The sequence below is a fragment of the Mytilus edulis genome, chromosome 1 (assembly GCF_963676685.1).
Source record: "Mytilus edulis chromosome 1, xbMytEdul2.2, whole genome shotgun sequence".
Lineage (NCBI taxonomy): Eukaryota > Metazoa > Mollusca > Bivalvia > Mytilida > Mytilidae > Mytilus > Mytilus edulis.
The window spans coordinates 81,477,231-81,495,649 of NC_092344.1; the positions used below are offsets into that span (position 1 = coordinate 81,477,231).

The following is an 18,419-nucleotide window of genomic DNA, read 5'->3' on the forward strand; positions in this document are numbered from 1 at the left end:
AACCAATTCATAATTTATTTCTGCTCTAGCACAGTGAGGACATTCTTTGTTATAGCAAGGACGTCTACTTAGGGCGTCTGCATTATTGTGGGACCTTCCAGCTCTGTGCTCAATTTTAAAATCATATGATGCCAGGACCTCGAACCAACGAGCTAACTGACCTTCTGGATTCTTAAAATTGAACAACCAACTTAATGCACCATGGTCACTTCTAACCTTGAAGTATTTACCATATAAATAATGGTGAAAATGTTTAATAGAGGCTACTACAGCTAGTAGTTCTCTTCTCGTAACACAATATTTTCTCTCAGATCTACTGAAAGTTTTACTAAAGTAACAAATTACTTTTTCTACTCCATCCTGGAGTTGGGATAGTACTGCTCCCATACCATCATTACTCGCGTCGGTATCCAAAATAAATAAATCCTCCCTGGTAGGGTAGGCTAAAATAGGTGCACTAATTAAAGTAGTCTTTAATTCCTCAAAAGATTGTTGACATTCTTCTGTCCAGACAAACTTTTGGTTTTTCTCAGTAACCTTATACATAGGTTTAGCTTTATCAGCATATTTCAAAATAAATTTTCTATAATAGGATGTTAATCCTAGAAAACTTCTCACATCTTTTATACTCTTGGGCACTGGCCAGTCCTTAACTGACTGAATTTTATTTGGGTCAGTAGCTACTCCACTTTCGCTAACAATGTGACCTAAAAATTTAACTTCTTTCTTAAGAAAGTTACACTTCTTGGGATTCAGCTTTAAATTAGCTGCTTTTAATCTTTGAAAAACTTCTTTCAAGTTTTTCATATGTTCCTCAAATGATTTTGAGAAAACAATTATATCATCTAAATAAACTAAACAAATTTTCCAGGTCAAACCTGATAAAACTGTCTCCATCAATTGTTCAAATACAGGGGCACTATTACATAGACCCATTGGCATTCTCTTGAACTGCCAGAGACCACCCCCTGGAAAGGAAAAGGCTGTTTTTGGTCTATCCTCCTTGGCTACTGAAATCTGATAATATCCTGACTTTAAATCGACGGTTGAGAAGAACTTGGAGCCTGACAAGGAGTCTATAGTGTCATCTATTCGGGGCAAGGGGTAGGATGGGCGTAAAACCAATAAATTTACGGCGCGAAAATCAATACAGAATCGCCAACTACCATCTGACTTCTTCACGAGAACTATATTGGAGTTCCAGGGACTTGTAGAAGGTTCTATAATATCTTGCTTAACCATTTTCTGAATCTCAGCTTCAGCATCCTTCATTCTAGCTAGGGGTATTTGTCTGGGTCGCTGACGTACTGGAGGGTTATTTCCAGTATTTATGGTATGTTCAACTAAATCTGTTAAACCAATGTCCTCAGAGGACTTTGAGAATATGTCACTATATTCTATTAAAAGGTCTCTAAATTTCTCCTTTTGATCTTTATCAAGATTAGCTTGATTAGACTCAAATACTTCATGTAAATAATCAGGTAATTGTCTCCCCTTATTTACTATAGTTTGGCCACCAGCCACACTATTTACAAACTCAGAAGTTTAAATATCTTCTTCGTCTACTTTATTGCAGGTTGCAATAATTGTACCCTTATATAAAGTGCAGGGCTCTTTATTTAAATTTATTATCCTCAAAGGAATGTTATACATCTCTGGATGTACAATTGATCTTGCCACCAATAAACCATTCTTCTCCATAAACTTCTCATTAGGTTCTATTAACCCAGCATTACCTCTAAAAATAGGTTCATCTGACTCCCCAGAAACAATCATTTCTGAGTTAGGAGGTACATCTACTGTCTCTTGCATAGCCACTCTATAACAAGTTTTAGCACTACTTGCATAATGATAACATTGAATTATCTCCCCTTTAATCTTCAACTTATTTTGACTTAACAAAACATCACAGTCATGAGTCACAAGAAAATCCATTCCAATGATACCTTCATTGGAAATATCAGCCACTAACACATTGTGGTGATAAATATAATTTCCAAGACAAATTTCAACATCAATTTGTCCTATAAATGGTGAACTATCACCAGTAGCAGTAATTAAATTAATATTTACAGGATTCATTTTTGGAAGTAATGAGGGATTTATTTCATCAATAAATTTCTTACTTAAAATAGTAACATTTGCTCCAGTATCCACAAGAAAAGCTAAACATTTATTATTAATTTTAGCTCTGACAAATAATCCCTCGTTATTTGCCAAAGATTCATTTATCTTTATCGACTTGGGCCATTCTGTCCCGGCCTGGCTCCGACCCCTGAGTCCGACCTCAACTGGTTTCCCTGTTGATAATTATTCTGATTCTGACCAAAATTATTATTTCTCTGGTTAAAATTTCTATTGCCCTGACCAAAATTCTTATTCTGGTTATTATACCCTTTCTGACCATTCTGATAGTTCCTCTGCTGGTTACCTCCCCCTTGGTTCCTATTTTGGTTTTGGGACATACCCTTTATATTTCTGGACAATGAGATCATTTCTCTTTTAAAATCACTCAATTCATTTTTTAAGGATTTTAAATCCTCCCCCTTGTCATCATTCAACTCTGTATTAAATTTAGCATTAGTCTGAACTGAATCTGCCTGTCTAACCATCCTCCCTTTTTGTCTCTCTGCTAACTTTAACGTCTCTAGCCTAACAGCTAGTGTTTCTGCTTCATGTATGGATTTAGGGTTAGATTCCCTAAGTCTTAGTCTTAAATCAGCATCTTGTAAAGCATCTATAAAATGTTCTAGTGCTAATACACTAGTTATTGTGGATTGGGGACTTGGATAAGCTTGCCTAGTCAATTTCTTAATTGACTGAGCTAACTCAGGTAAACTTTCTTCTTTACCTCTCATACGGGTCTGAAGTTTTGCCCTAAAAAGTTCTGATTTCTCAGCTGAACCATATCTATTGTCCAAAACTTTTACTAAGCTATTATAATCTTTCCTAGATTCCTTATCTAGTTCATTTAAAAGAGCTCTTGCTCCCCCTTTTAAACTACCAGCCAAATATAATGATTTGGTTGCATAATTCCAACCGTTTATTTCAGCTAAAATTTCAAATTGAGCTAAATATTCATCTAAATCTTCATCTCCCTCATACAACTGTGGCTTCATGGTTACATTACTAGACTTGGGTAAATGGGTATGGGAATTGGTCAATCTTGGAACCTTGGGTCTATCCAGTACAGCATAGTTTTGATTTATATTATACATTTTATCTTTATTAAATGAATAAATATCATCTGTGTTTTGTTGTTGTTTTTCTGTATTTTGACTTGTCTGATTAGCTTCATCAGGAACTGCTTGCCCATCACCTTTAGATTTGTTTTCAGTGTTTACAATGTCACTCATGTGATTATTGTGATTTACTAAATCTTTATTTTGTTCAATACTTTTATAATTGGTAGAAATATTTCTCTTGTTTTCATATACAGCATCTTCAATTTTGCTTATGCGGTCTTTAATACAAGAAATTTCCTCTTGAAAATCTCTTTTTATCTGATTTACAGCAATGATAACTTCTTTCTGACAATTAGAAAACTCATGGGTTATCTCCCCAAATTGGTTATGAAATAGATTTTTAAGGTTTCTTAATTCATTCATAAATAAGTTTTGTTCTTTGTCATGGCTAATTGTCTGCTCTGCATAGTCAACACTATCAACCTTCTGTTCATTTAAAGGAATGGTAATTTCCCCAACATTTTCCTCTTGGAAAGAATGATTTACATCTATAATTACTTCTCTAGAATCATCCATATTGTACTAAAATTTTCTCAGAAAATTTTAATAATTCTTACTATAAAAATTTAGTGAAATCAGGTAAATATACTAAAGCTTCTTTAGTATAATTTATAAATTATTTATTTCAACCACCAAATTCAAAGTTAATAGAATCCCACTTCTGACACCAATGTAACGATTTCGCCCCTTAAACCGAGTGGTAAGTTAAATTGAATAAGGAGGCTCGATCGAACATAATTTGCATGGATCCTTTGAGTTGGTATATGGTTGAAATAATAACTAAGTCAGGTATAAAGTTCAGATGCATTTTATATAACATCTATATAATCAAATATTTACAATTGATCATAAAAACATACATTTATATTTATATACAATTTGCCGTAATCACCTCATAAAGGTTTCTCTCTGCTAAAGTGAAAGTAGATTTCCAGAAAACCTCTCTCGTCGTATTTATAGAAAGTTGACTAAGTGGAACGACAGCTGACGGGACTTTCCCGTAGGTCGAAGGTCGTCTTCTTCTTCTTCAAAACAAACAATTGCCATGTGTTAGAAGGTTTAGTTTTCTTAAAACATTCAAAACCTTCACACTTAATTATAAGGACATCAAGACAGCATAAATTCCGACTGCTCTTGCAGGCGGTGAGATTAAATCTAAAGTTCGTTTCGTCAACCTTCTATTTATAATTTTCCGGTCAATGGATCGACCAATCAAAACGTTTGTTATGTTCACAGGCAATCTCGTGTTGCAGACCGCCAATACACAAATAAATATGGCTTCTCTTGTAAATAAATTATGGCACTGCTGGTATTTAGACGATTACGGCTAAAACACAAGTTATTACATTAAGAACATAAATAAGCAAATAAGGTAAACACATTATCGCATCATGTATCATTGAAATACATGCCAACCAACCGTGAATATTCTGTACGAGGTGACATTCCATCGTAAAAATAGCGTTGCGAAAACGTAAACAAAAACGGCTGACTCATAAAATTACTACTATAGAATATGGAGAACACGAGTACTATTAATTTAATAATACGATCACTAAATCGTAACAGTATATACGAGATACCTGTAATTAGGGGATTCAAGGGTTCAAAACTCGATCGTAACATGGCTGGGGAAGCTTTTTTTCCCCTAATTTCGACCATTTTTATACTCGGGCGCTCCAGTGCCCCTCAAACCGGACCCGTGCCAAATATTCGCTATATAGCTTTTGTTTCTCATTTTATTAGCTTTCTTATGGTATATACGAGATACCTGTAATTAGGAGATTCAAGGGTTCAAAACTCGATCGTAAAATGCTAAGGGAAGCTTTTTTTTCCTAATTTCGACCATTTTTATATTCGGGCGCTCCAGGTCCCCTCAAATCGGATCTGTGGCATATATTCGCTATATAGATTTTGTTTCTCATTTTATTAGCTTTCTGATGGTATATACGAGATACCTGTAATTAGGGGATTCAAGGGTTCAAAACTCGATCGTAACGTGCTTGGGGAAGCCTTTTTTTCCTAATTTCGACCATTTTTTTATTCGGGCGCCCCAGTACCCCTCAAACCGGATCTGTGCCATTTATTCGTTATAAAGCTTTTGTTCCTCATTTTATAAGCTTTCTTCTGGCAATACGAGATACCTGTAATTAGGGGATTCAAGGGTTCAAAACTCGATCGTAACGTGCTTGGGGAAGCTTTTTTTCCCTAATTTCGACCATTTTTATATTCGGGCGCTCCAGTACCCCTCAAACCGGGTCTGTGCCATATATTCGCTATACAGCTTTTTTCCGAATTTGTTAGCTTTCTTATGGTATATACGAGATACCTGTAATTAGGGGTTTCAAGGGTTCACAACTCGATCGTAACGTGCTTGGGGAAGCTTTTTTCCCCTAATTTCGACCATTTTTATATTCGGGCGCTCCAATACCCCTCAAACGTGATCTGTGCCATATATTCGCTATATAGCTTTTGTTCCTCATTTTATTAGCTTTCTTATAGTATATACGAGATACCTGTAGTTAGGGGATTCAAGGGTTCAAAATTCGATCGTAACGTGCTTGGGGAAGCTTTTTCCTAATTTCGACCATTTTTATATTTGGGCGCTCCAGTACCCCTCAAACCGGATCTATGCCATATATTCGCTATATAGCTTTTGTTCCTCATTTTATTAGCTTTTTTATGGTATATACGAGATACCTGTAATTAAGGGATTCAAGGGTTGAAAACTCGATTGTAACGTGCTTGGGGAAGCTTTTTTTCCTAATTTCGACCATTTTTATATTCGGGCGCTCCAGTACCCCTCAAACCGGATCTGTGCCATATATTCGCTATAAATGTTTTGTTCCTCATTTTATTAGCTTTCTTATGGTATATACGAGATACCTGTAAGTAGGGGATTCAAGGGTTCAAAACTCGATCGTAACGTGCTTGGGGAAGCTTTTTTTTCTAATTTCGACCATTTTTATATTCGCGCGCTCCAGTACCCCTCAAACCGGATCTGTGCCATATATTCGCGATATAGTTTTTGTTCCTCATTTTATTAGCTTTCTTATGGTATATACGAGATACCTGTAATTAGGGGATTCAAGGGTTCAAAACTCGATCGTAACGTGCTTGGGGAAGCTTTTTCCCCTAATTTCGACCATTTTTATATTCGGGCGCTCCAGTACCCCTCAAACAGGATCTGTGCCATGTATTCGCTATATAGCTTTTGTTCCTCATTTTATTAGCTTTCTTATGGTATATACGAGATACCTGTCATCTATTTTTGGGGGCTATTATTAAATATATTTTTTTAGAACAAGAATGTGTCCATAGAACACGGATGCCCCACTCGCACTATCATTTTCTATGTTCAGTGGACCTTGAAATTGGGGGTCAAAACTATAATTTGGCATTAAAATTAGAAAGATGATATCATGGGGAACATGTGTACTAAGTTTCAAGTTGATTGGACTTCAACTTCTTCAAAAACTACCTTGACCAAAAACTTTAACCTGAAGCGAACGGACGGACGGACGCACGCACGTGTAATGCAGGAAAAGGGGGAAGAATCGCTGTTCTGTCAGGTTGTCTCCCCTTTCCCTCCACAACGTTAATAATATTAAAATCGAGGGACTGCCATCTTTCACTTGGGGACTATTCTCGATCGCTTTATCTATACTGGAATTCTAACTTCTTTCGGAGAAATCTGGGGAATACTAGCTCGCTCATATTCAGGTCTATGTTATGCCTTCTTCTGGCAGGTCCCTCATCTCGGACACTTGTACTTTCGAGGCCTGGCGCTGGTGAATAAAATACAATGATGTTTCAATTATTTATTCCAAACAGTTATCTACATTTAAGTGTGATATTGTCATCATTTGATTTAAATAGTAAACTTATTTTTACTTATTTATGTTAATGAAAACCTTTTATAAATTGAAGTTAAGTTTTAAATATCAAAGTTTTTAAATCAGAAGATAAATTCTTACTTTAAAATTCATTTGAAAATGATTTATACTTTAACAATTTACATACCTGGTGAATAAAATACAATGATGTTTCAATTATTTATTCCAAACAGTTATCTACATTTAAGTGTGATATTGTGATGTTGGGAGGTTGCGGTCTTCCCTTTTTAACCCCAACATCACGTGCTGATTGGAATTATTTTATTCACCTATGAAATTTTAGCGTCAATTTTGAATTTTCTAAAGGTACTTTTTATTGGTCAACTGTTCTTCTTTTATGTTATAGATTTATATGATTGACATAATTTTTATGTTGTATTTAGTTACGTAAAAGCAATTAAAGGATTATCAAAATTATCAAAATCTTTGCTTACTTTACAGAATTATTAAGTGGACAATAGAAACACTTTAAGGGTTATTTTCCTACGGCAAATTACAAACATTTTTATTCTTTTAAAAGATGACAGTTTATTTAATTTATTTCTCAACGTCAGATTAATAGCTATGATCAAAAGAACTCTAGAAATGAGATTAACTATATTATTTACAAAAAGACGAAACTATTTATAACTTAATCTTACGTCACCTACTTTGTCTTAGAGCTTAAGCAATGCAATATAATTCCATTTTATTTTATTTATTAGTTTATTTATGAAAGTTTACTTTATTTTATTTTCCTTTTCCAACATACAATTTTCCATCATTATACACGGACGAACGGAGGCACAGACCAGAAAACATAATGCCCCTCTACTATCGTAGGTGGGGCATAAAAACACCCCTAGTATTTTATACGAAACTTTTGTTACTTGTTTATATTACTGTTTATAACTTTTTTCATATTTTTCTATGTTTTTAATGCATAAAAGTGTAAAAATGTGAGTATAATATTGGAAAATGAAATTTAGAGAAGAATTAATGAGACATACTAGTAATAATTAGTTTGCCCTCCCCTGCTACAATTGTACCGTTCAGCCGATGGATTTAATTTGGTGTGGACATCCCGATATAGTTATGCTGGCGTAGACGAATATTCACTTTTATGTTTTATGAATAAAAGTTTAACCCACCCCCTCGAAATAGATGTAACAAATTAAGTGCGACAATTGTACCGTTAGCTTGTAGATATGCATAAAATGTTTTATAGACCGAAATGAATTTTAGATGCAATTGATTATGATCAAGTGCAATATTCTACGTCAAAAAATAAATAATTCTAGATAAAAGGAGCAGGTACAAAATTAACCTATCTCTGCATACCTATTAAAATACTATATTATATTAGCCTCGACGTTTAAAGCTGATAAAAATTTTAATCGAATACTAAAAATTATTTATTTGTATGTTTGCCGCACGTTCACGTTTTCCTGTTTGCAGTATTCTTATGGGCTGATTAAGTTTTTTTATTCCTCAGTCTTGTCAATATGGGGATGCAACATTTTAAACTGATTTAAGTGTGGCCAAGGATTTAAAGAACTGTTTCACGAAGCCAAAAAAAAAATCAAAAATCTTTTTTAGATTCAAAATTTCGCTTTAAGAAATTCGTGCGGCTTTAAAAATTCGGTATGTTCAATAAACACAGGTAAGTCAGATGTTGTTTTTTTTCTAAAGAGAAAGAAGTATGATAAGCATGAAAAGTAGTTGTATGAGAATGAAACGTGATTTAGTCAAATAAATCAACAAAATGAGTGTTGCGTTTTTAATTCAGTCAGTATATATCTCTGATTCAAATAAAAAAAATATGAGAGTCTTGACGTGTAGAAAGCTCGAGTCTCACTCTGACGAACATAATTAAAATTCTAGTATCATCTATCATGTCTATGTATCATGAGATTATTGATTTTCAAAACAAACTTATATTTTTTTTTTAAATGACTATTTTGAAGGCATGTGCAAATATTCATAAAATATCTGAAAACAAGATATTATTCAAAACTAAATTTCCCAGACCCTGTAGAACAATTTGATTGATGTAAACAGAGACATATAATGCATGTACCAAGTCAGGAATATGAAAGTTGTTGTCCATTCGTTTGATGTGTTTGAGCTTCTGATTTTGCCATTTCATAAGGGTGTTTACGTTTTGAATTTTCCTAAGAGTTTAGTATTTTTGTGATTTTACTTTTTAAGAGACCGTTTTTATGTACTCATCAATGCAAATATGGTATTCAGATGAATTTTTATCTGATACTCTATGAGAAAATTCACTCAACGAAACATCAATAATAGCAATAAGAACATTTTCGAACTTTAAAATGCAACACGTAACAACGTCCATAATTGAAACTAATTATCAATTAAAGACAATTAATAAGAACAAATGCACAGAATACGTAAATTTAAGATAATATATGACGAAGACATCAGGACACAAAAATCTGTTGATATAGTTTATATTTAGGCGTAGAAAAGTGGTCCTGTTAATGTTACGTTTTAGTCCTTACTTGCTTTAAATATTTTTTTGGATAAATAGACATATTAAAATGATTCTTTCAATTTACTTTCTGCCTAGACACCATTATTCTGCAGAATACACCGATATACCGAAAAGATTACAAACAGAAAGAACCAAAATCACAGAAAACGATATTTCATCGTTATAATAATAATTATAAATTCTTTATTTAAAAAGGGTAACTCAATGAGAACTTATCTAATTTTCATCGAGGCCCTCAAACAAAATACATGCATACAGTTAAAGGGGCACTAGCTGTCAAATTCATGGTCACAGATTTGACTCAAATTCTCATATAAAAAAAAATTGATTTATAACAATGTAAAACATTTATCAAAACTATCTAAAGTCTAAAATAAACAGTTTACAGAACATGGGGTAGATAATATAGAGGTTCGTTTCGTGTGTATTTTAGTCCAGACGCCATCTAATTTACTATCGATTTGACCTCAGATGACCATGCATATTATAAGCGATGTCAACATCAATAAAGATATGAATAGATTAAACCAACACGTGCAATTGGATTTTTATAGGTCTGTTTGATTTTATTTTATAGATTAAAAATAGATGTATTTTCTCATTGTTTTTAACCGTATAAGAATGATTTTATGTACATCGAATTAGTAATCAAATGATTTACTGTAGTTTCACTTTCATTGTTGACATTCTTTTTCTTTAAATAACCAGTACACGTACAATGCATGCGCTGTCAATCTCTAGCTAGGGGTTAAATTGAGGTTCACATGAATACGGGTTTAAATAGGTCGACTCATTCACTTGCAAGTGAATAACTAATTATCAATGTTTCTTAGCGTAATTTGACAAAATTGAACCTTTTTGGCTGCAAAAAGCGAATTGTTATTTCACTATTTCACTTTCATTATTGATTGAACAGAAAAAAATCAAACATTTTATTTTTTATATATCTCGTAGCTATAGTGCCCCTTTAACACTCATACATTGAAATACAATGTGTATTACAATATGTATTACCCCTCATTACTCATGTTACTAGTATATACACAATTAAAAAAAAAAAATCATTCAAATATACAAATGGCAATAAATGACAATATTTAAGGTTTGTTTAATTTTCTTTTTCTTACAACAAAAGAAAGAAAACAAATTTTTGACTTGCATTTAATTTTCAAGAAAATGATTATAACAATGATTTTTGAATAAGGCCACATTAGGGGACGACCATTTGATATTCTGGGGGGGGGGGGGGGGGGGGTTGATCGGTTATTTATTTTTGTAAACTAAGAGGACAGGTTATTCATTTTCTGCACTATTGAAGCAAGATTCTTCATTTTCATTAAACAGGTCGAGAACTATAGATTTTCTGACGTCAGAATATATTTGCATAGTAATTTCCAAAACACAATGTGGCCTTGAAAAACTGACCAATCGACTCAATAAACTACAATGCATTGTGGGCTACTACGAGTAAACTACTACTTAAAACACGTGGAATTAGTTGGAAAACAGTCAACTAATATATTGTCTGGGACTCTCATTACCAATCTTTGTATTCTGCAAATATATTTAATGTAAAATATATAACGTAATCTTCAATGTGCATGCTCAGATTAAAAAAATATTGTTAACTGGCTTCACGATTCGACTTTCTTTGTCGCCTTGCAAAAGTAGTTGAACCAGTTTAGTGCATTGTTATGAATTGAACCTGTATTAATTTCACGACATGAAACAGTGAAATATCCAATGAAGTGACCACTGTCCAGTAAGAAAATCATTTGAGCTCTTTTAAACCGGTATAATGTCATTCCAAAATCATTTCTGCCTAGAAAAACACGAAAACTTTCCTTGAAACACTTCTTTCTGTACTGAATGTGTATTGTTTTTCACCAGGACCTGAACAAAAAGTAATGACTTCATAATATTCAGTATGCTACAAATAAGTGTTATGAAAGCGGCAGGGGCGGATCCAGCCTTTTAAAAAGGGGGTCCAATCCTGGACCAAAGAGGAGGGGGTTCCAACTACATGTCCCCATCCAAATGCACTGATCGTCGAAAGAATGGCGGTTCATCCCCCGGAACCCCCGCCCCCCTTGATCCGCCACTGAGCGGGTACGGTATATAGCTCAATACATTTTTTATAGTTTCGTCCATGCATCGATAAAATATCCGTTTGTTGCTAATTTATCACAAAATATACCTGAGAGGTTTTTATCGTTCGGCTGCTGTCCTGTTGACATAATCTCCAAAATTAAAAGTCTCTGGATCATACTTGGTGTCATATTACCTATTTTATTTTCTAAAACGTGCTTTGTATATAGAAATAAGAAGATGATGTATGAGTGCAAAATGATACATCTTTCCAACAAAGACAAAATTTAGTAAAGTAAACAGTCATTGGTTCAATGCTGAAAAGTAAGCTATAAATTACCCAAAAATTACTTGTGTAAAACAATCAACAACAAAAAAACACACAAAAAAAACCCGGCCCAATTAAATATATAAAAGGAGAAGAAATCTATCCCATCAAAATAATATATATTGTATAGGACCCTGTATTTTAGTGGTTGTCGTTTGTTTATGAGTTACATATTTGTTTTTCGTTCATTTTTTTTTTATATAATTCAGGCCATGAGTTTTTTCGTTTGAATTGTTTTACATTGTCATATCGGGCCTTTTAAAGCTGACTTTGCGGTATAGGTTTTGCCCATTGTTGAAGACCGTACGGTGATCTATACATGTTAATTTCTGTGTCATTTTGGTCTCTTGTGGGCAGCTGTCTCATTGGCAATCATACCATATCTTCTTTCTTTTTTTTATAGATCCAACGCTGCAATTTTCACAAAACATATCAAATTTTCCACCTTGTCGCACATACATATGGATAAAATCATTACAGCTTATTTCCTAATGCATGCAGAGCAAAACTTTGGTTAGCTTGCTTGCTTTGTTTGTATATTGTACAAAATATAAAATATACAAGTTAAACTATGCCTATATATATATTGTTTAAAAATGTCAATCTTATTTTCAAAGCTTGTACAAACAAATATACAAACAAAGCAAGCAAGCCAACCAAAGTTTTACTTTGCAGGTATAAGAAATCAGCTGTAATGATTTCATTCAGTTTGGCAAATGTCCGAGCCCGTTAAAAAACGAACAAACCGAAACTACAGTTGCTGACTTCACTACCTTCAAAACAAAGGGAACAGTTTGGAAGTCCCATATACTGAAATGTGACAAAAATAAACTTTACACTAGTAAGTTCGTCTCATGGGTAATTGTGTTTTTTCGCTGCTGTTTCGTTGCTGTCTGGTGGACAAATACATGAAACATCTGTGCCATCAAACATGTTAATGGCTTTATATCGGGTAATTCAAACACTTTTTTTTCGCATAGAAACAACTCTTCGTTAATCTGAGCATGGAAATAATACTTTATATCACGAACTATAAATGAGGATACACAAAATGAAAAACTAAGCGAAATTGTGAATCCCGCATTGCACGAAAAAATGTGTTGTATTTCAGTAAATAACACGTGTTCTTGGTTGATTGTAAACACGTAGTAGTCCATCATGCATTGTGACTCATTTAGTGGATTGGTCAAAAACCTAGGTAAAAATAAATTGCGTCACATGTAAATAAACAATTACATGTGCGAGAACATAAGTATGCTAATTTATGCATTTCCATATAAGGTAGTGGCCCCGACCTGTTAAAGCAGGGGACTGATTATTTATTTTCACAACTATATTTATGATATTCGAAAACATCAATAATGCATTGCAAACATACATAGCATTAAAGTTTGGTTGTAAGTAGCCTCTTTTTGCCGGATATGCAGACAAGCGTTTGATTTTGAAATTTCCTACATGAGGCCTCGCCTTCAGTTTGCGCTTAAAGACCTTAAATTTTCTATAATTATGTCACTCAAATTTACACTCAAGGTTAAACCAAGGTTTCACCCTTGTTTTTGTATGCTCGTTTTTTCGGTTTGTCTGGTCTTGTTCCTAAAGTTTCCCTTGCGGATTCTATAAGGATTAATCGGATTATCCGATCTCATCCACAATTGAGTTTATCATGTCATCATCAATACTTTCCATACTGTTGTCAGGTCACTAAAGATTGCTTATTTTGGCGTTAATATTGATTCACTTATAGGGTCTTTGCATCGGAACTAAACACATTTATTAAAAAACCAGTTGTTGGCATGACACGGGTTATGTTCTTCTCATATATGTTATGATGGTATGATACTAAACCCCTAACGGGAAGGATTGTGCCTGATATTCATATGATGAAATCATAATCTTTCAATCAGTTTAATTGAAGTCTGGAGCTGGCATGTCAGTTAACTGCTAGTAGTCTGTTGTTATTTATGTATTATTGTCTCTTTGGTTACATCTTCTGACACCAGACTCGGACTTCTCTTGAATTGAATTTTAAATGTGAGTATTGTTATGCATTTACTTTTCTACATTGGCTGTATAGGGGGAGGGTTGAGATCTCATAAACATGTTTAACCCCGCCGCATTTTTGCGCCTGTCCCAAGTCAGGAGCCTCTGGCCTTTGTTAGTCTTGATTTTTTTAAATTTTAGTTTCTTGATTACAATTCGGAAATTAGTATGGCGTTCATTATCACTGAACTAGTATATATTTGTTTAGGGGCCAGCTGAAGGACGCCTCCGGGTGCGGGAATGTCTCGCTACATTGAAGACCTGTTAGTGACCTTCTGCTGTTGTTTTTTCTATGGTCGGGTTGTTGTCTCTTTGACACATTCCCCATTTCCATTCTCAATTTTATTTCCAAATTTACATTTAATAAATCATGTAATAAACTGTCTAGTTTTTCAAAATTTAAATTCTCTCTAAATTCAGGTTTCTGTTCGTGATCCCATTCGATATGTTGTAAGACAAAAAAGCATCTCAGACGGCAGAAGAAAAAAAAATAATAAAAAAATAATCAGAAGAAAAACAAAAGGTCTTTCCACGAAAAGTGGAAAGACCTAATTATATCATTTATATTTAGAACAGATATAAGATTCCTGCACCTTGAACAAGTTGTGTAATTTTCTTGACAAGTTTTGTGACTTGAAAAACTTGATCTGTGTTTTGTGGTAATAAACAATGTGTACAATTTTCATAACATTTGGTTGAGGCTAACTTATGTTAGAGATCAGAAAAAAAAATCATCTATTTTTCCATTTGCAAAGGAGCTTTACTCTAGGACTGTTAAAGTGACACCACCGAAATTCAAACTTGGTCCATAATTTGTTATAATAATCATTGTGTGTAAGTTTCATAAAATTTGGTGGAGAATTAGAGAATGGAAATGGAAAATTCAGCATTTTTTCCATTTTAAAGGGGCATAACTCTGGAACCCTTAAAGTGACCAAAATTCAATCTTGATCTGTGCTTTGTGGTAATTAACATTATATATAAGTTTCAGTTAATTTTGAGTAGTTGAGGATAACTTTAGAAAGAAAACAGGAACGAAAAATTCTTTAATTTTTTTTTCCATTTGTTAAGGGGCATAACTCTAGAACAGTTTAAATGACGCCACCAAAATTCAAACTTGATCTGTATTTTGTGGTAATAAGCATTGTGTATAACTTCATATCACATGGTTGAGGCAAACTAAAGTTAGAGATTAGAAACCAATTTTGGGAAGTACAGACAGACAAGGGTAAAACCTAATGCCCCCTCTGCTATGGTGGGGACATAAAAAGACCAAAACTAAAAAACTTAACTTTGACCTCTGAACAATGAAAATAGGTCAAGGTTAGATGGCACCTGCCAGTAGGACATGTTCACCTCACAATCATTCCATACACCAAATATAATTGAGGAAATTGACCTATTGCTTATCTATACTATTAAACGAGAAGATCTCATTTTGGGTGTCGCTTCTCTTCTTTCCACAACAAATTAATCAACACGCCTCTGTGTCCTATAGGTACAGTACATAGTCGCATTTGTCATCCATTCATATGATTATTCAGATTGAGTTATTTTGGGAGAAAAACGAGAAAAAAGGCATCCGGATATTATCCCGTCATTGGACGAAATTTTAAGTCAGATTAGACTTCCGGTTTGCGTTTTTCTTCATACTTTGAACATACATATACTACGAATAAAGTGTATTTTCAGAATTTTATCTGCTATCATTTTCAAGTTAACTATCCACGGCGGTCACAGAGTTTATTAAATAGAGAGGGTCTGTATACTATATCAATGACCACCATAAATCGATTAGTAAACTTAGAATTGAAAGTAAATACACTTTATTTATATATATAGTAATGACTGTTCATAATATACAGATAAGCGCTAAAATTATTCATGTGAACTTTTGATACCTTTTCTGAAATTCTCCAGTCATTAAATCTTTTACAAAATTCATTGATTACAAAAACAAAGAAGATGTGGTATGATTGCCATGTTGAGACAACTCTCCACAAGAGACCAAAATGACACAGAAATTAACAACTATAGGTCATCGTAGCGGCCTTATTTATGTACAAAAAATGAACGAAAAACAAATATGTAACACATAAACAAACGACAACCACTGTCCTTACAGGCTCCTTACTTGAATGTTCATAACATACTAAATGTATGTTCATATTGAAATTGATAGAAAACCAAAAACTAGGAACTTTGGAAATAAGGTGGAGGGATGAAAAAAAAAACATTTTCCTGTCCCCAATAACCTATGACTTATGATACTTTTGCTGAAATTCTGCAGTCATTCAGTATTTTACAAAATTCTTCCAACAACACTTTAGTTCATAACATACTAAATGTATGTTCATATTGAAATTGATAGAAAACCAAAAATTAGGAACTTTGGAAATAAGGTGGACGGATAAAAAAAAATAACATTTTCCTGTCTCCAATAACCTATGACTTAGGCCACACCAAATTAATTTCTTGTTCTACGGATTTTTGGACTCCAAAATTTGGGGCGAGCGAGCGATTTGAAAATTTTAATAAAAAAATATTTAATTTGAAATTTTTTGAGGCGAAGCTTGAAAAGTAAAGGCGAGCGATTATATTTTTTTTTTGTAAACATAAAATAGTAGGTTTTGACAATATCAAAACTTGATTTATAACTTGTACTTTGACATTTTTTAATTTCTGAAGTATTTTTTCCCTGTTCACTAAGAAATAATTAAATCTGGTCTATGTATGTGTGACTGACAATGATACAATTCTCCATCCAAGTCATAATCAGTTTGGGGTTGCCCCTTAATTTTATAAATATCCCTTTTACATGTTTTATGATGGATCATATAAGTTATAATATATTTGTTTGTACAAAAGGGCTCATATTTTCTCAAAGAACTATATATCTATCTATAGCTAGTATTAAATGGTCAAAACATGTCCAAAAATTTTGTAATATTCCTGGACTTTAACCATGTTAAATTAACACATTTACTTTAACAGTAAATTCATGATTCAAAATAAGTGGACCCCTCTTTTAGAAAAAGTTGTTTAAAACTTATGATGTAACTCTCCCCTTTTTGAGTACAAAATTCTAAGTTTTCAAAGTTTTTGTATAGAAGAACTATACAAATCCTTGGTATTTCTATTCAGTTTCTTTTCTACATCAGTAAAAAATGACCCCTTGTCTGAGGGAGGGTTGTTCTCAACCTGACAATAACAAACACAGGTCAAAGTACGGCCTTTTACACAGGGCTTTGATACAGACCAAACAGCAAGCTATAAAGGATCCCAAAATTATTAGCGTACACAATTCGAACAGGAAAACCAACTATCTAATTTATATATTCAAACGGGAAAATACCAATGAACAACATCAACAAACGATAACTGCTGAACGACAGGCCCCTGAATCAATCAGGACAGGTGCATAAACATGCAGCGGCTATATATAGTTTTGTTTTGCCAGCATACAATATAATTGCAGTTGAAGGCAAATCCTTCAGAAGTTCTTTGTACTTTATTCTAACAACGGAACATTTTGGATAGGGAATATAAGTAAGGGGGAAAGAAACCGGTAAACGGACAGAAAGTCACAGGACAAAAAGTCACAGGACATAAAGTCACAAATTTGATAGGACAAAAAGTCACAAATATTTTTTCAACAACTGTTGGAATATATAGAGAAATATCTTGAAATATTTACTTTTTAATACATATACTCATATTAAAGTTAATGGAATTTATCATTTTACTTGAAAAATGAAGATTTATTTTATTTTAATCATGCAAAGGACATATTTCTTGGTACCATGAAGCCGTTTGAGTGTCAATCTTCTTTGCCATTTTGTTTTCTTAACAATTATTTGATCATCTTTGATATTTTTTTGATAAATTTTGCTTACAAAGTTGGTTAATATACAATACATCAAGAAAAATACAAAAATATTTTTGTAAAAATAAGCATTTTTTATTCAAAGAAAATAATCAGAAAAAATGAATTGTGACTTTTTGTCCTGTGACTTTTTGTCCGTGACTTTTTGTCTGTGACTTTTTGTCCTGTGACTTTTTGTCCGTGACTTTTTGTCTGTGACTTTTTGTCCTGTGACTTTCTGTCCTACATTCAAAGAAACCAATGTTGATATCTTTATATATTTTCAAAAATACGGTGCGGGAAATAGACATGTTTACATTTCCGGATGCGGGAAGCGGGAATATAAAAAAAATAAAAAAAAATCTGTTTTGAAAAAAATAGGTGCGGGCGGGTCCGTCGAACAAGGAATCAAATTGGTGTGGCCTTATGATACTTTTGCTGAAATTCTCCAGTCATTCAG

General features: G+C 33.3%; 1 protein-coding gene across 1 annotated transcript; it reads right to left on the bottom strand.

The window, feature by feature from the left end:
- Positions 1–2,234: 2,234 nt before the first annotated feature.
- Positions 2,235–3,761, bottom strand: LOC139486318 (putative leucine-rich repeat-containing protein DDB_G0290503). Its single transcript, XM_071271210.1, has one exon. It carries the CDS (start codon positions 3,759–3,761, stop codon positions 2,235–2,237), a length of 1,527 nt encoding a protein of 508 aa, XP_071127311.1.
- Positions 3,762–18,419: the final 14,658 nt, after the last annotated feature.